Source organism: Equus caballus, chromosome 20, assembly GCF_041296265.1.
Source record: "Equus caballus isolate H_3958 breed thoroughbred chromosome 20, TB-T2T, whole genome shotgun sequence".
Classification (NCBI taxonomy): Eukaryota; Metazoa; Chordata; class Mammalia; order Perissodactyla; family Equidae; genus Equus; species Equus caballus.
Window position 1 is genome coordinate 57,216,604 of NC_091703.1, and position 19,730 is coordinate 57,236,333.

At 38.0% G+C, this 19,730-nt stretch overlaps 1 protein-coding gene across 39 annotated transcripts in view; it reads right to left on the minus strand.

Moving 5' to 3' along the window:
• DST (dystonin) overlaps positions 1-19,730 on the minus strand; it is a 440,189-nt gene that overhangs the window by 212,228 nt on the left and 208,231 nt on the right. For 20 of the 39 annotated variants that reach the window (XR_011430068.1, XR_011430067.1, XR_011430066.1 and 17 more), the window contains 4 exons: positions 5,020-5,109; positions 4,389-4,487; positions 2,674-2,751; positions 895-987 (listed from right to left, as the gene is read on the minus strand). Coding sequence is in view for 36 of the 39 variants with exons in the window: in XM_070245714.1 (XP_070101815.1) it covers positions 895-987; positions 2,674-2,751; positions 4,389-4,487; positions 5,020-5,109 (360 nt within the window). In the remaining 3 variants the exon portion in view is untranslated. The remainder of the gene's footprint in view (positions 1-894; positions 988-2,673; positions 2,752-4,388; positions 4,488-5,019; positions 5,110-19,730) is intronic. The other 19 variants (XM_023624291.2, XM_070245730.1, XM_023624275.2 and 16 more) reach the window with 2 other exon arrangements.

Here is a 19,730-nt window from a genome sequence, read left to right on the forward strand (position 1 = left end):
CATTCCCCTGCAAACCCTATATCCAAGGCAAATTTTAAAAAAATAAGAAATAAGTCTTACTCCTCTCAAGATTCGGTTCAAAACCCCAGCTCCCTTCTGAAGCTGGCAAGCTCTCTCTTCCTCCTTCAAGGTCCAACTGCATAGCAGTTGATCAGTAAGATGTGCTGTGTGCCTACCATGGGTCAGGCTCTGGGTTGCACACAGAACACTGTGTGAGCAGGCATGTGGCTAATAAACTAAAGCAAGCGCCAAAGTTAGGACTCACCTTAAATCAAATGAAGATGCTTTTTTTCAAAATGTATCATTTTACAAAAAATAAAAATCAAAATCAGCCCTAAATTGGCACAGATTTATTAGCTAATTCATGGTTAATACATTTGCATTTACTCTCCTCAAATTTAGTTTGAAAAAGCAGAGCTCTACAAAAAACATGGACACTTCTAATTCAGATCTCTTTATGATAACCATACTGCCATCTAGTGTCTACCAATAGGAGAAAATAGTCTGCATCGTTGACAAACTATAATACCAAGAAAACTCATTCTAAATAAGGATTGAGTCACAAAATTTTCATGTGTCTAAGTCAGGTAATATTGTCCAATAAACAAAAAAAAATGTGTCTACATTGAATAAAAAGAAATCTTTGTCTTCTGAAATTACAAGCATTGCCCTAAAACCATTTAAGCTTATGGACACCAGGATACGGGGGGCCAGGTTCACATGCAGCATGTTACTTGAAAGGAACGATCCAAATACAATGTTTAAGAAAAGAAGCCTTAAATTTGTTTTCTTTCATAAGACATGAATGCACTTGATTCACCCTCCATATGAACCACTTGAAAACCAGCAACAAGAGGCTAAAAAGAAGTGACAATTAAGAAAAATTGGGCTTACCTGAAAGTGCAAAATTATTGTCCATATTAATCCCAAAGTCAATTTGGGATTTCCATCTGTTATGTCATCATTTCTAATATTCACTAATTTCACCTGTGTTATATGAGAAGAAGAGAGAAAAAAACAAACTGTTTTTCAAACCTGCACGAGTTATCATTACCTACATAAAAGCAATTCTAAATTACACAAAGAAAAATATGAGTGATTTAAAAAACCAGTAATCCTCAAAATACTGTCTTATCCCATCTGCACTTATTTTAGAATGCAAATTACAGAGTAATCACAGAGGAAATATTCTGGTTTTGTCTTCTAGAGCAAGTATTAAAAGTACTCACTTGTCAACACAAAAATACAACTCAAACTGAGAAGTCCTAAATATTTGAGATTTTAAAATTTAAAATAATTCTGTCTTTTGAAAATAAGCTTTATTTTACTCTTACCATTAAGTAAGAAACTGTTCTGAATCATAAAATAGTGTTAACATCTTTCTCATACTTCTATCACAAAGGGTAACAAAAAAAACAACCCAGCCTTATTTTTCTATTTGTCCACCATAAATTGTTACTAAGATAAGTAAATATATAAGTCACTGGACATTTAAAAGGCTGCTCAAATATAAAATATATATATAAATACTCAGACTTAAAGCTTACCAACTGTCAAATTACACATTTTCAGGTAAATGATATGGTAATAATATCTAACATTTACTTCCTGAACAAAAGAATTAAATATCAAAAATTAAATACAATGATATCTAACATTTTGCTTCCTGGACAAAACACTGCCAAAAACACTTCAGACAATGAAACATAATTAACCATTAATCCTTCCGGAAACTTTCTCTAGAATCAGGAATAGTAAGACAAACACAAATAACATTTAAAATACTTAAGTACTCAGTGTTTATTAGAATTTAATAAATAAAAGTATTTTAATGTTCCTAATAAACTAAATAAATGAATAATAAAAGACAGTACTTCCCTCTCCCCCTTTCCCTTTCTTTTTTCCTACTCCATTAACAAGGAAAACTGTTGCCACTTTCTGATTTCTCATTGTTTTCAGATACTTTCAATTCTCCTGAATTTCCTTCTCTCCTTTTTTCTACTGATCGAAAACTTACCAATACTTTGGCTTATGCCACAGTAACATACAATGCCACCAAATCAAAATCATATCCAACATGGTGTTCATTCTTTTCCACGATTTATTCTAAAACCTCAAGCTACCTGGGGACTGTTGTCAGAAATAATTGTTTTATTTTTAACCCCTTATAAATTATCCAATACTATCTACTTATAAAAAATAAAATATTGCCTCATCACTACTAAGTATTAAAAAAGCTTACACTAAGTTTTTAAAAAGTATTATATAAACCATTTTTTATAAAAATAAAGTAATTTTATATACTAACTATAAAAAATAAAAGTATTGCCTCACCCCTACTAAAAACTGTTCATGAGCATCCTTAACATTCTGTTGCTACTAAAATGTCATTAACTTCTTAAGCAAAACCATTCCAATTCTAACAGAAGGAAAATCAGTACTAGCTCTTATTCAGATGGAAATGTAGCCACTTATCATTCCTCTGAGCTTACTTAACTTCCTTTTCTTTAGAACAAATGTTTAAAAACATTTTTAAATACTTGTCTCACAAAAGCAGATGTTTAATGATTATAATTTATAGTCAAATTTAACCTTTTCATTCCCTGACATGTTGCTATGTAGATTCACTCAATCACATATGTTTATGATTATGGTCTATGTAAGGCATCATACCTGGCGTCTTTTCAAATAGTCAAGTGCAATTTGTACATTCTGTAGTCTGTGGAAACGCATCCGACCTTTCTCTCGGGGCTAAGAACAGAAAAATGCAAGGTATAAAAAACACTATAGTTTTTGATACCACTGACCATGCTAAATATACTTATGCTAAATATACTATAAAAAGCTACTTTATGCTCTCTTAATATGTCAAAACAGTATTTACTGTTCGGGTAAACCCATTACATCTTTTAAAGATATTTTAAATTATTTTTTTATTATCTGGGATTGAATTTAAACTACTAGAGATTTTTCCAAATATGTTTTATTTAAATACATACTTTATTCCAAATGTTTTATTTAAACAAAAGGAAAAGAGAAAACACCAAAGAACATATAGACTTTTTTATATTCCCTGTACTACAATTCTTACCTACGGTTCTTTAGCTATGGATGTCCAAAAAGAACTAAATACCTTTCCCCATTTCCACCTTCTTAATAAACTCTAACGATTATCAAGAGGGTTTTTATAGTTATCTATGTATTGGCATGTTAATGAAAATGACGTAAAGTAGCATGCAGTTAGTATAAAAATCACCAAGAAGGAGAAAGACAGTGGAGTTTTTTAGCCACGACAGAGGAAGAGAGAAAAGCAATTAAAGCCATATAAGATATTTCCTCTTTATTTTATTTTAGCTTTTTCACAAAATCAGTTGGACTCTGTAATAGTTTTACACTACTTGGGGATGGACATGATTATTTACTGTCTCAGGAAAACTGACAAACCATAATTCTTCTCCCTTGATGCCGTTTCTCTTAAGAAACGTTATAAGTCAGCAGACGGAAAACATAAGAAACAGAGCTGAGAAAATGCTTAACAAAAATACAAAGAATGGAGATGAAATTTACCACATAAAACCTTCCAAAGGGAAAAAAAGAAAAAAGAAAACTGACAGCTTAGCTTCTCATATATACATAGGTTGCTGAAGCCAAAGGCACCATAATAAACCAGACAGCAGACCACAGAATGGAAAATTAGGGAGAAATGATGTTGATCAATTCACCCACTGGATCCAAAAAAGCACAATTTCCAATGAAATTGGGGGGGCACTTTGGATGTGGATGACAGAAGACGCACATGTGTCTTGTGAAGGTGGGCTGACGTCAACTAAGTCACAGGATGAAACAGCTCTATGCGTTCTATCAGGACTCTAGATTTGAAAACCTTCCCCTCTTCTAAATAAAATGAGACATGGAAGATAGGTAAAGAATGTCCATCATATACCTTATTGCCAACAGGTATGATTTAAAGCATAAGCTTAATTATTAAATTTCCAGAGATTCTTTCAAATAAAGCAATAAAGAGTTGCCATGTTTGAAATTTAAATTCCAGAATTGAGTAAATTTGCATAAAAATTAGCAGGTTAGTTATCAAGATTTCTGTATTTACATAAAATGTATTTAAAATTCTTTAGCTAAAATACCATCATATAATTTAAGCGCCTATGTTCAGTTACCATGCAGGGCACAGTAATGTATAAATAAATTTAAAGAGAAAATATTTCCTTTGTCTAATATTTTGGTACACACACATCCACCTCACTATGGGTTTTGGTCCTTTCTATAGTTTCCTAAAAAGGAGCCCGAACCCGTGGGTTACTTCCCTATCCCGTTAGCGCTCACCACACTGTAACAGCTAGGTTAGTCGAGTTATGGGGGCCGACACCTACCCCCTTATCCTCATCCTCCACATCCTCATGCTGTTCATATTCGCATGCTTCTGTTGCACTCACCAATCGTAAGGTCTTCAAAAAATCTCGCTCCCTTGGCTAATGAATACAACAGACAGAAGATAGGACAGCAAAGACACAAGACAGACCAGAAATGAAAAGAAGAGCATGAACAGAACAGAATGAAGGAGAACAAGTAACCGAGAAGGGGAAGTAATGTCCACAAAAAAAGAAATGACACCTGTGGAATGGGTTAGACCAGTTTTCAGAAAGCAATGTTTATTTCCTTGCTATTTGTGAGTCTTTTAATATGTGGTTATATTATGCATCCAACTCCTGCTAAGCAAAAAAAACCCAAAGGTAAAAAAAAAAGGGGAGAACAAAAATAGTATTTTAATTACAGAATTGATTATACAAGCAAAGTAATCAAAGCGATTCAATCTCCCAAATTCACATCATTTGAAGTTTGAAAATGATTAGGAATCCAACCTGAATTCACTTTTTCAGGCAGAATTCACAGCTCAAAAGATGACTGTTGCAAAAATCTGAATAGTCTGTACTGAAAACATACTGGTCATATGCAGAGAGGATTGTGTGTTCTTCAAAGCAAATTAAGAAATTTAAAACTTACCAAGGTGTCTCCTGAAAGAACCTCTAAAAGAGAGATCAGATTGTGTCCATCCCTCAAGTCTTCGTAGAGGTCGTTCACGTGTTTTCGAACCTACACAGAGAAAAGCAGTTTTAAAACTTTTGGTCCTGGAACCCAGGATCATCCTTAAAACTCACACGAGAGGGGCCAAGTGGAAAACATTCCTCCTACGGTGTTCATTCATGAAGCAATTTTTAAATTTTGATTCTCTCATCACTTAGAAACTAAGTTTAGGGGCTGGCCCCATGGCTGAGTGGTTAAGTCTGTGTGCTCCGCTTCGGTGGTCCAGGGTTTCACCAGTTCGGATCCCGGGCACGAACCTAGCACCACTCATCAGGCCATGCTGAGGTGGTGTCCCATATTAGCAGAGCCAGAAGGACTTACAACTAGAATACACAACTATATACTGGGGGACTTTGGGAGAAGAAGAAAAATAAAAAGAAAAGAAGATTGACAACAGATGTTAGCTCAGGTGCCAATCTTTAAAAAAAAAACAAAAACTAAACTTACATTTAAAAATTTTAAAAAGTAAATTTCAAATTAATAATTCATAAAAACAAATAGAATTATTACATATTTAATATGCTAGAATAAATATAAGCCTAGACAAAGACACGGGATTACAATTTTTTAAATATAGGCAATGGCAATGACCTTATTCATGATTCCTGACACAGCAACCAGAGCCAGCTTAGCAAGAGGGGCGAGATTTTAGCCCCAGTGTGTCTTTCACCCTTGGTGACACAAGATCCAGGATGCCAGAGATACACACTCCACACTTTTAAGACCCATAGATGTAAGCTAGGTGAAGGGTACATGAGACTCTGTGTACAATTTTTGAAACTTCCTGTAAGTTCATAGTTATTTCAAAATAAAAAGGTTTTTAAAATTCACATATGTCAGGTTAGATGGCCTCTGCACAACGTAAGTCTTGTTGTGGTGGAGGGTTTTCACGACCACATGAATACTGGCACAGCGTTAACACCCAACCTGTAACAGCTTCTTCCTCCATTCCACAGGCCTCATTTAAGCTTGTGATTTCAGAGCTCAAACCACAAAGATCTCCCAAAAGCTCTGTTCAGCCCGCTAAGTGGGGATGTCTCCTGCACATCCTTGGCCTCCTGTGAGGTTCGCCCCAGACAGACATATGCTGACGCAGGCTGGGAAGATGGCTGCTCCACAGAGGGTTAGCACATTTCCATTTTCTCATCTTTTGGTGATTCTGGGCGGCGTTACTTTGCGCTGCTCTCATCAAAGGAGCCAAAGCAGCGGTCCAGAAAGAGGCAGAGACCAGAGGCCCAGCTACAGCACACGCAGGCCATCAGCCCTACATGCCTGTCAGTCTGGGGAGTAAACTCTGAAGGTTTTGTACATATGAGTCAATCTTCTTTGCAAAATGTCACGTGAATATACAGCACAAAATAAGAAAAAGACCTAAAGTAGGATCACAACTATCTGACTACATAACAAGCAAGAAAAGGCCTAATGTAAACTGGAAGCAAACCTTTGATAGTTGTCTTTCAGTCTAAAAAAGTAGTTTAAATGCCATCAAACTTTATAATCTCAGTTGACTGATATTTTGCAGTATCTTTTATTAGTGTCAAAATATTTTTCATTAATGAAGAGGAAAATTTGCTTAAGAGTTTTAGACAAATTCACTGGCTCCTATACCCAGTATTCTGGGACTTTTTGCCTAAATCACAGAACCTTTTAATATTAAATTACCCATCTATGCGTCATCAACTTCAAATAATATGAGTATTAAACTTAGGCTCATATAGCTCTAAGTAACTGCTAATGTCAATAGTACATACAAAATGACCAATAAAACTGAAAGCGAGTCAAAAATTACTTTAAGCAAGTGTCCCCACCCTCACAAACTGACATCCTATTTTGACTTCCTAATTCCCAGGGAATATCAGTTAAATCTTTAGTGACACAAGATGATTACACAACAGTAAAAGAAAGCTTAAAAAATACTTTATTTCCCCCCCAAAAAAAGCATATCCTAACACATTTCGGCAATCCTTATTTAGAAAGTATGTAAATATCCAAATAAGTTACAAAAGGATTATCCCCTCCACTATAACGTTTACCTTGAGATACCATTAAATGACAATCCCCTCAAGTACTCGACAATATTTCAGAGAGGAATCAATTTTCAAGGATCTTTTCAGGAACACATCTACTACTATCATATGTATGCAGATAAGTAACTTAGTGAAATTGAGCACTAATACTTAATTTTGTACTCACATATGAGAGTCCTGTAAGAATTCACTTAGTCCCATTCCAAGCTATGAGTTTAATTTATAAGGCTAAGGCCTTGCTTAAAAATAGACAGACGAGCTCAGCTTGTGAATTCTGTGCACATCAATGCATCTAAATCCAGGTACTTCTCTAAGCATCTCCAGCATAACCAGAAAGCTGCCTAATGCTCAAAGAGCCTGAACAGGGACATAAGTGATCACATTGATGTAAACAATAGTATGTAGTTCCTGGTCCTCAGCCAGCTGCTTAATCTCTCAAAATAAATGACTTTATTGTGCAGCTCTGACATCCTCAGCACACAGCAGGGGCAGTGGAAGACAAGCACACGATCAGGGTGGGACCTCCCATTTCAGTAACTAACACACAACGCTGAGAATTCCATGCTCTCTGGTCTGCTACACCCACCCTCGCCCTGCCAGAGTCACACTTCACTCCATACCCACTTCCTACGTCACTATCACTCCAGGACGGTTAAAGATGGGGTGTGATTCTGAACACTTATTTCATAGGAAGGCAATTTCACAACGTGCTCTGCCAGACTGAACTAAAGCTTCTGCATCAGGGCAGCTTTCTAAAACCGGGTGTCACTTTTCACCATCATATTTATGCAACAATAAAGAAAAATTAAATTAGGCATGTTTAGAGAAGGAGAATAATAACATCATGCCATGCAAAACCACGTTAAGAAAAGAGAAAACATGTTATGAGGGAAGAAGAATTAGGAGACCTGCGTTTAGTCTTGCTTCTGCCACGGCGCTCATAAACTGCACCAGCTCAAATCTCTAGGCCTCAACTTTCTCATCTGCAAAATAAACCTTTGAAAACAGACGGCCTCTAGTTCAAACTAGAGAATAAAAATTCCATGATCCGAAAATAAAATTATCATCATGTTTTAAAATCAATGTGTCAACCTAAAAGACTATATGTAAAATGGAAAGCTACTCTGAAGACTTGGGGCTCAATTTCTTAAAATTTTTAGAAGAAAATACAGAAATAGACTAATTTAACTTCTGTAATGCTTGAAAAAATCCTGAGGCAATGGTTATCATGTACTCCTGCCCCTTTTTCCTGTCTCAGGTGATTACTCTGTGGGTCTACAGAAATCCTGTAGATGAAAAATGCTACATAAATATAACATTATTATCATCCTTACTATTCTGTGTAAAACAAATGTCACCATTATTAACAATAATAAACAAAAATACATAAACGATGAGTTATCACTAGGTACCTGAACCAGTGCTAAGTGATTTATAAATACTGGCTCATTTTCCTCACCACAAAAGAATGGGATAAAAGAGAGTGTCAATTACAAATCAAAAATCAACAATCAACATTATGGGGAAGGAGTGGTAGTGGATAAACCAGGTGGAAATACCTGGCATTCTAGAAAAATATCTGATCAAGTGATCAATTTAGGGGAAAGAGAGGAAGGAATTAAATAGTTCAGCTGACACAGAAAAGCTTTATATTTTGCCCTCAGTCTGAGTCCTTCACAGATGACGACACTAACTGCCAACAGTCGGAACCTTCCAGTTTCAAGTTTTAATGAAACATTCTTTCTTCTCATTTTGGATGTTTTCTCCCTGTGGGACAAAACGCTGTCAGAATACATAGTGCCAGAGGAATTGACGAGCAAAATGAAAGCACTCTGAGATACTCTGGGACTAAATTATGTAACTTGAATTACATAATAAGGACAAAGCATCATTTTCTGCATTTCATACAATTCTCCCAGAATTTTGCAGGGCTTTTTAAAATGTGTTGACGACACTGCACCTGTGGTTCACCCCAGAGGGCACTAATCTTTTGCTTAAGAAGAGTAGCCTAAGGAAGGAAAACAAAACGGCAAAAAAGGGGTATTCCAAACAAGGCACTGGTGATGATGACATAGACAATATTTCAAGTTTACTTGTGAGAGAGCATAGAGTAGACTATGCCAGTCTGTATGATCTAAATGGCTTAACGGATCAAAAATATTACTCTAAAAATTTCATTTTGTTAACTTATAATTGCTCGGTTTTACGTGGGCTAAATCAAACCCACCCTTGAAGGTAAGATCTTCATATCACTTATTTAACATTCAACACTACCTTTTTCAAAAGTCAGACTTTGTATTGGTTGATGTTAATCTAGACAAATTCCACAAAAATTTTACTTCCTATATTTAAACTTATTGCTACCACGTAGCTACAACTCGACTCAGGTCACTAAATATTTATTAAGCACCCATTATATACCAGGGTATCATTGAACTTCTAAGGGTACAAAGATGAATAATAAGAGAGTTCCGGCTCTTGAAGCCTGTAGTCTGAGATGACAGAAACTTCGAGAGGAGCTTTAACCAAGTCTGGAATCTAAGAAGTCCTCCCAGCAAAGAAGATGGGAATGTTCCAAAGGCAGGGAGGGACAAGAACAAAGAAAAAAGGCAAGGATGCAGCTGTATGGTGAGTTTCATGGAAGAAAGCAGTCCGTGAACTCAGGGAAATGGGAAGCGGAAAGTGAGGGAGGACAGGTGGCCGGGAGACATGGTGGCTTCACGTGCCACTTTAAGAAGTTTAGACATTTCCTCAGCAAAGAGAACAAGTGCAGGCTTTTAAGCAGAATGAGGACACAGTGTCTCTGATCAACATAAAAGCCTCCTCCCCATTATTTGAGCGAACCCAAACGACAGATAAAGCCGCCAAGGTCCAATCTGTACAGAATAACGGAGGAAAGGTCCCTCAGGAAGAGGCTGACAAAGGACCTTCAATCAGCGAACCCTGGGTGAAATGCTCACATACCAGCACAGCAGCAAGGAGCAAAATGTCAGCCACAGGAAGGAGTCACAGTCCTCTCTTAAAGAAGTCCTACATCTAAAGGATACAGTGTTCTGGAAAACAACCGGCTATCTTTAGAAAGGGACATAAATAATAAAAGAAGTCTCGTTTCAAATGAGATCATCTCACTGTCTTGTACAGGTGTACCTCATTTTATTGCACTTTGCTTTATTGCGCTTTGCAGATAATTGCATTTTTACAAATTGAAGGTTTGTGGCAACGCTGCGTTGAGCAAGTCTATCAGCACCATTTTTCCGACAGCGTTTGCTCACTTTGCATCTCTGTCACATGTTGGTAATTCAGGCAATATTTCAAATTTTTTCAGTACAGTTGCGTGTCACTTAACAATGGGGGTACGTTCTGAGAAATGTGTCATTAGGCAATTTCGTCGTTGCGTGAACATCACTGAGTGCCCATACACAAACCTAGACGGTATAGCCTACTACACACCTATGCTGTATGGTACTGATCTTATGGGACCACCATCACATATGCAGTCTGTCGTTGACCGAAACATAGTTATGTGGTACATAACTGTACTATTATATTTGTTACAGCGATCTCTGATCAGTGATCTTTGATGTTACCATTGTAATTGTTTTTGGGCGCCACAAACCGCACCCATATTAGACGGTGAACTTAATCCATAAATATTGTCTGTGTTCTGACTGCCCTACCCAGTGGCAGTTCCCCCATCTCTCTCCCTCTCCTTAGACCTCCCTATCCCCTGAGACAACAACAGTGAAACTTGGCCAGTTAATAACCCTACAATGGCTTCTAAATGTTCAAAAGACAGGAAGAGTCACACATCTCTCACTTTAAATCAAAAGCTAGAAATGATTATGGCATGTCAAAAGCCCCAATAGGCTGAAAGCAAGACCTCTTGCGCCAAACAGTTAGCCAAGTTGTAAATGCAAAGGAAAAGTTCTTGAAGGAAATTAAAAGTGTTATCACAGTGAACACACAAATGACAAGAAAGCAAAACAGCCTTATTGCTGATATGCAGAAAGTTTTAGTGGTCTGGACAGAAGATCAAACCAGCCACAACATTCCCTTGAGCCAAAGCCTAATCCAGAGCAAGGCGCTAACTCTCTTCAATTCTGTGAAAGCTGAGAGAGGGGAGGAAGCTGCAGAAGACAAGTTTAAGCCAGCAGAGGTCGGTTCATGAGGTTTAAGGAGAAAAGCCGTCTCCATAACAGAAAACGGCAAAGTGATGCAGCAAGCACTGATGTAGAAGCTGCAGCAAGTTCTCCAGAAGATCTAGCTGAGATCATTACTGAAGGTGGCTACACTGAACAAGAGATTTTCAATGCAGACAAAACAGCCATATATCAGGGGGCTGGCCCCGTGGCCGAGTGGTTAAGTTTGCGCGCTCCGCTGCAGGCGGCCCAGTGTTTCGTTGGTTCAAATCCTGGGCGCGGACATGGCACTGCTCATCAGACCATGCTGAGGCAGCGTCCCACATGCCACAACTAGAAGAACCCACAACGAAGAATACACAACTATGTACTGGGGGGCTTTGGGGAGAAAAAGGAAAAAAATGAAATCTTTAAAAAAAAAAAAAAAACAGCCATATATCGGAATAAGATGCTGTCTAGGACTTTCATAGCTGGAGAGGAGAAGTCAAAATCTGGCTTCAAAGCTTCAAAGGACAGTCTGACTCTCCTGTTGGGGGTTAATGCAGCAGGTGAGTTTAAGTTGAAGCGAGTGCTCATTTACCATTCCGAAAATCCTAGGGCCCTTAAGAATTATGCTAAATCTACTCCACCTGTGCTCTGTAAATACAACAAAGCCTGGATGACAGCACATCTGTTTACAACATTGTTTACTGAATATTGTAAGCCCACTCTTGAGACCTACTGCTCAGAAAAAAAGATCCCTTTCAAAATATTACTGCTCGTTGACAAGGCACCTGGTCACCCAAGAGCTCTGATGGAGATGTACGCCAAGATTAATTTTGTTTTCATGCATCCTAATACAACATCCATTCTGCAGCCTGTGGATCAAGGAGTAATTTCAACTTTTGAGTTCTATTATTCAATAAATACATTTCATAAGGCTATAGCTGCCATAGATAGGGATTCCTCTGACAGATCTGGGTAAAATAAATTGAAAACCTTCTGGAAAGGATTCACCATTCTAGATGCCATAAGAACATGGGAAGAGGTCAAAATATCAACATTAGCAAGAGTTTGGAAGAATATGATTGCAGCCTTCATGGATGACGTGGAAGGGTTCTAGACTTCAGTGGAGGAAATCACTGCACATGTGATAGAAATGGCAAGAAAACTAAAATTAGAAGTAGAGCCTGCAGGGGGCCAGGCCAGTGGCATAATGGTTAAGTTTGCACACTCTTCTTAGGCAGCCCAGGGTTCGTGAGTTCGGATCCTAGGTGCAGACCTACGTATTGCTTATCAAGACATGCTGTGGCAGGCATCCCACATATAAAGTAGAGGAAGATGGGCATGGATGTTAGCTCAGGGCCAATCTTCATCAGCAAAAAGAGGAGGATTGGCGGCAGATGTCAGCTCAGGGCTAATCTTCCTCAAAAAAAAAGAGAAGTGGAGCCTGAAGATGTGACTGAATTGCTGCAATCTCATGGTAAAACTTGAATGCATGAGGAGTTGCTTCTTAGGGATGAGCACAGAAAGTGGTTTCTTGAGATGGAATCTACTCCTGGTGAAGATGCTCTGAAGACTGTGAAAATGACATAAAACTATTTAGAATATTACATAAACTTAGTGGAAAAAGCAGTAGCCTGAGGACTGACTCTAATTTTGAAAGTTCTACTGTAGGTAAAATGCTGTCAAACACCATCACATGCTACAGAGAAATCATCTGTGAAAGGAAGAGTCAACTGATACAAGAAACTTCATTTTTGTCCTATTTTTAAAAATTGCCCCAGCCACCCTAGCCCATCAGCAGCCACCACCCTGATGAGTCAGCAGCCATCCACACTGAGGCAAGACCCTCCACCTGCAAACAGGTTATGGCTCGCTGAAGGCTCAGATGATGGTTAGCATTTTTTAGCAATAAAGTATTTTTGAATTAAGGTATGCACATTGGTTTTTTTAGATATAATGCTATTGCACACTTTAATAGACTACAGATAGTATAAACATAACTTTTACATGCAGTGGGAAACCCAAGATTTGTGTAATTCGCTTTATTGCAGTGGTCTGGAACCAAACCTACAATAAACCTACAGTTGCCTGTACTAACTAGGTGAAGAGAAGGGAGATCGCTTCAGGGAAAACTATGAATTAAAATGTTCTTCAATGCAATTATTTTTTACTTCAAACAAATATACTCACGCAAAATAAGCTACCACATTCTCCTGGGAGAGCACCTGAGAAGCCCTACTTCAAAAAATAAATAAAAATGATCTATTTCAATATATTACCATATCAATTATTGATAAGTAAATTGATGCTTTTAAAATACACACAAATGCTTAAAAACAATGTGTTCTCTTAGGTACTTACCTTATCTGAACAGTTTTGTTTATTACAAATTTATTTCAGTACTATTTCTTCAAGAGTTGTGCAAGAATAAAACTACAGCTCAGATTCTCCCAAAGTGACCATGAATTCTAAGTTGGTGCAGGTAAGTATAATAGGGAAATAGCTTTATCTGATGTAATAAAAAGGAGGTCATGCTTTTTTTAGGCAATATGTTAGGTAAGCAATAGAGCCATACATAATTCATCTCCCTTACTGTTTTTTTAAACTATAAAATAAACATATTTGTCATACATCTTAAGATACTGATGAATAAAATAATGCAGACTTTTAAACAAATCACTGTTGGTCCTAGGCAGTACAAATAATCTGCCTGCTCCACATTGGACCCGATTAGTTCTTTGACAAAAAAGACTTCTCTTCTAAGCTTTCAGGTTGACAACCTACAATCAATTAAAATAACAAGCAAAAACAAAAAGTCTTCTCTAGTCTTTCAGTACAAGATAGACCTATAGGTAGTCAAATAAAATAAAAGCATTTATATTACTGATCCAATCTTTAAGATTTGGGGGCATTTTAGTCATAGTTTCAACCTAGGTATTTTTTTATGTTCTCTTCTGGAAGTTTCATCATTCTTGTAGGAACATTTTAAAAGGCTATTTCAATTTTTTAAATTTTTGAAGCATGTAGCTCTTTTCTGTAGCAATTTATTTTGGATTTGGGTTTGGTTCTCTCTCCCTCTAGTGTGTCCCTTTTGTCAAAGAAGACAGACAAAAATCGATTTTTCCGTGGCTTTTCCCCTCAGCCTGCTGATCTTTATTGCTCGCAGAGCTGTACAGGTCTTGGGGCTGAGCAGTTAAAAATAATGTAACTGAAAGAGAAAAATAAATTCACAAACCAATTACTCTGGCATGCTAATCTTTTCATGTCTGCCCACTGTTTTGGGGAGTTAATTTTTATTAAAGATGTGGTCTAGACAACCTCCATACTACAATCAAACAAAGCAGCATTCGTCTATAAAGACATCCGCACTATCCATTCCACGGGGTCTTTACAAAAGGGAGTGAGGTATTTTAGGTGAGACGGAGGGATGCTTCTGTCCAGTATTCAGTCACTGAGGGCAAAACCCAGTGATGTTTGGCAGAAGGATATGGGACTCGCCTTTTAAAAGTTTTTCAAATATCCTGCTAGCTCATTACTTAGATAAATCTTTCAACCATTTACCACTTCAAAAGATCATGCTAAGTGCCATCTAACAAGAGCCGTTTTCAGTAACAGCATAAGGAAAAGAGAAGGAACCAATCACTAGCATCTTTATGCTCACCTCTTTCTCACTATGCTTACCTTCTCCCAGTTTGGGCAACAAAGAGAAAGAGCTGGGAAAAGTGGGTGTTATGATCACTTAGCACTTCTAAATTGTGATACAAACATATATACGTGACCATAGCAATTTAACAACAAGACAAATAATGACAACTGAGAATACTATTATATTAGCTAAGTACTACACGAGTTCATTTGTGCCAGGTCCTAAAAAACATAACTAGACATAAGCCTGTTTAACACAGGTCGGCTACACCTACAGCACCGAAGTCCTGTCCTTTACCACCAACACTGTAAACAGATTCCACTGCATTTTCAAATTCTAGCTTTTACTGAAAAAGTTTTGAAACAGAATTATGCATATTTTCAGTAAAAATCATGTAAAATTATTTTAAATATTTTTAAATTAGCTTTGTTTAAATCACAGCATAACAAAAATTTATGACTAGTTCAAAAAATGTGTTTTTCCTCACCAAATCCCCACTAACGACTGTCTGGTAAGGTCATACCAACTTCCTAAGTCAGGTTCGGATTAACTATTAGAAATTGGAGATGCATTCAGTTCCTATAGGAAAATAAACATAGCTCCTGGGATAGGGCAGCTTATCAGTCATCTGCCCCTTAATGCCAAGTCACCTGATCAGACTGATTTTCTTTTTCCTTTTTTTCTTTTTTCTTGAGGAAGATTAGCCCTGAGCTAACATCTACCGCCAATCCTCCTCTTTTTGCTGAGGAAGACCGGTCCTGAGCTAACATCCATGTCCATCTTGCTCTACTTTATATGTGGGATGCCTATCACAGCATGGCTTGACAAGTGGTGCCACATCTGCACCCAGGATCCGAACCAGTAAACCCCAGGCCACCAAAGCAGAACGTGCACACTTAACCACTGCGCCACCAGGCCAGCCCCTGATTTTCTTCCTAACACCTATCTATTATCGATTAAGATAAGTTATTAAGATAAGTTACTAAGAAAACTTAATCACTTGGCAAGAAGACGGAATAATTTTTTTTGGAGGAGGGTGGTGGAAGGGCATGGTAGGATTCCAGAAAAACTTTTAACCTTGAGAAGGCAGCGGGAGGACCCTCAGCAGCTGGTGAGTGGGGAGAGAACGGTCCAGAAAAGAGATAGGAAAGAGACAAATAAAAATTTCAGCTTCCTACTTGGCAGATCTGATTCAAGTGCTGGTGTTGGCAACTGCTTACTGAATACTTCTGAGCTGAATTACCCCCTTCGGGGCTTTTGTGGAATGCGCTATAGGGTGTCAATGCGTGACCTGTTATACAATGATTCAACAATGAAGCGGACACTTGCCCCAAATAAGAAGTGTCCTCCCTCCTTTTGGCACCATTTAAAATGCCTTTAACAACACAGCTGTTTATAGAAAAAAAAAATAGCTACAATCTCAGTGCACACAAAATCAAAGCAGCAGCCAAGGCCTCAAACAGTAACTCCATCTACTTCATGGATGATGTCTGGCATGGCTCTGCCAGTCCTCAACCCAACGGTAAGCCACTAGCTGGACCGGTTATGATATGAGTCAGGCTCCAGGCCGGGGAGGAAGAGAGGCCCTCAGAGAGAGGAGTGAGTACTAGACAAGTAATAACATCACCCAGGGATAAGAGGGGGGATAAGGCTCCAGAGGAGGCGGAGCTGGCAAGTGCGGATATCTTCGGGTCACTCCACTGCGGGCACTTCCTGGTGTCCCTTTCAGAGCATTATTGGCCAGGGCAAGAAACTACCAAGGGCAGGGATGACACAGCCGTTGCTGCATCTCTTTTTAACTCTCAAGGACTGGGAAATCTACGGGTCTCTCAGTACATATTTTATAGCTTTAAGACCTTTATAATATTCTTGATACTCTCTGATACTTTATATGCAAACTAATTCATCACTCTTCTTTAAACATAAGCTCATTTCCTCAGTTCCTTACAAATAAACAACGGAGAACAACTGGTTGCATCCTCTTCCTTAAATCTTTCCCATAACCCAGGATTATGATCAAGACAACTGTCACTGGGAGATGAACACTGAAACTATTTTTAAAGACACCCCCAGATGATGAGATTCCACTGCCTCTGCTAGAATCCATGCTCACGCTTAACATCTCTTCTCTGTTAAATAAAAAGTGACCTTAAATCCAGATGAACATCCAAGGCCCCAGTACCATGATTTATATTTTCCAAAATAAAACCACTGTAATACATATCTGGGACACTGATATGTTTGGATAGAATTATAAACGCAGGTTTATTCCATTCATTATTTAATGAAAAAAAATTTGACAGATGTTATATATGCTGTTGTTAAAATTAATCTCTGCAACAGAATTATACCTTCTGTAGGAGGATTGAAACTTTCAAAGATGCTATCAATTTCCTCAAAGTGATTAGTCCCTAAATGACGTTACAATTTTGCCAAATTCCCAGATTCCAACCTACTCAACAGAGATCTGCGGACCACAAATGCTCAACAGCTAGTCCTCCCAGTTGTACACGATCAAAGTCACAGAGCAGATGCCGCATTTAGGTCTCAGACGAAAGCCTAAAACTTGAGTGGAAGTTATTTCTCTCCAGCCCCTGTTCTGAGCACCCTCTCTTTTAAATCAGCCTTTCACCAAGAGCAGGCTTGAGCCAGGTACCACCTAGCGAATCAGAGGCCGAATTTCTGGAGGTGAGCCACAGGACACAGCTGTGGGTACACTCCCCGAAACACGCACCTCAGCACCCTAACAGGCGAGTTTCACTTTCAATCCCAAACGCTAAGAGAATGTGAAAGAATGTTAGCTGAACAGCTGAGGTCACATTCCCAAACCACTGCTGTCATATTCTCTGCTTGTACTCATTCTAATCCTTTTACCTGAAACGCTGTTCTGTTCCGACTCTTCCTCTGGCTACTGAAATCTTACTTTTCCTTTAAGGTCAGAAATGTCAGTCAGGCTGTGGCTTCCCCTCTTCTGCGTTCCCATATTCCTTGGTTTATATGAGGACGTCAATCATCATTTTCCTTATAGAATAGTTTTCTGTCCATGATATACATAAACAAAGCCCCTTAAAAGGACAGGGCCCTGTCTTAGGTCCTCATTGTAAATGCCTCGTCCTTTGCACAGTACCTTTCAGACAGTACATACTCAAATGTCCAATAAATAAAAGATTAGTCATCTGCACTTTGCCTGTGACCTTAGCCATGCCCTCAGCTGTGAGCCCTTGAGTGCCTGTCCAGTTACAAGGAGAAAAAGATTCATGAACTCCATCAAGCTACTTCCTAGCAAGGGATTTGTCTTTGCCCCCAGGGCCCATCATGGCATCCATGAGACTTGATACCTGGCATCATGTCCTATCACACAGTGAGAACTAAATATATGCTGCTGAATGAATGACTGACACACAGAGGTGACACATCCATTGCTGCATGCCAAACCTGCCAAAGCATTTCCCCTTCCCCAGCTAAATTAGTTTCACAAATGACTGACAGGAAGGTGTTCAGAAAAATCAAATTTCAAGACTTAATAATGAATCTTAAAATATTTTTAATAAAAACAGACATATGGATCAATGAAACAATATAAAGTCTAAAATTAAACCCACACATTTATGGACAACTGGTTTTTGACAAAAGAACAAAGGTAATTTGGTGGAGAGGGGATAGTCTCTTCAATAAATGGTGCTGGGAAACTGAATATCCACATGCAAAGGGACTCTCATTTGAACCTTTTCCTCAAAATGGATCAAAGATCTAAATGTAAGAGCTGAAATTTTACAGATGTTAGATGAAAATATAGGAGTAAATCTTTGTGACCTCGGATTAGGCAAAGATTTCTTATACATGACACCAAAAGCATAAGTGATAATAGAAAACCCAATAATAAGAGGGCATATAACCCAATTTAAAAATAGGCAAAGATCTGAATAGACATTTCACCAAAGAAGATATACATATGGCCAATAAGTGCATGAAAAAGGGCTCAACGTCATTAGTCATTAGAGAACTACAAAGCAAAATCACGAGATAGCATTTCATTCCCACTAGGATAGCTAAAATCAAAAAGACAGACAATAACAAGTATTAGCAAGGATTTAAAGAAAGGGAAACTCTCACACGCTGCTCGTTGAATTATAAAATGGTGCGACCACTTTGGAAAACAGATTGGCAGTCTCTTAAAATGTCAAACTAGACTGACTGCATAACCCAGCAATTCCACTCCCAGATAAATATGCAAGTGAAATTAAAACATTTGTCCCTAGAAAGACTTGTATGTTTATGTTTATAGCAGCATTGCTCATAATTGCAAAAAAAGTGGAAACAACCCAAAAATCAAGTAAGTGTGAGGTTGTCTAAACAAAATGTTATATAGCCATAGAACGGAATACTACTTGACAATAAAAAAGGAGTGAAGATACCTGCCACACATGGAGAAACCTTGAAAACATAATGCTAAGTGGAAGAAGCCAGACACAAAAGAACACATATTATCTCAACCTTCTTATGTGAAATATCCAGAAAAGCAAAGCTATTGAGATAGAACGTCTATCAGTGGTTGCCTAGCGCTGGGGGGAGACGGGGGAACAGGGCAAACGGGCAGGAGGTTTCTTTTTGGGGCAATAGGAATATTCTAAAATTAGACTGTGCTAATAGCTGCAGAGTTCTGTAAATTTAATGAAAATTGTTCAATTATACAATTAAAGCAAGTGAAATTTACACTGTGCAAATCACATCTCAATAAAGCTGTTCTTAAACACATTTTAATCACACTCTTTGAGATAGCGAGCGGCAGCAATGTTTGCACACGGTAATGTCACAGTTGAACAAGAATTAATA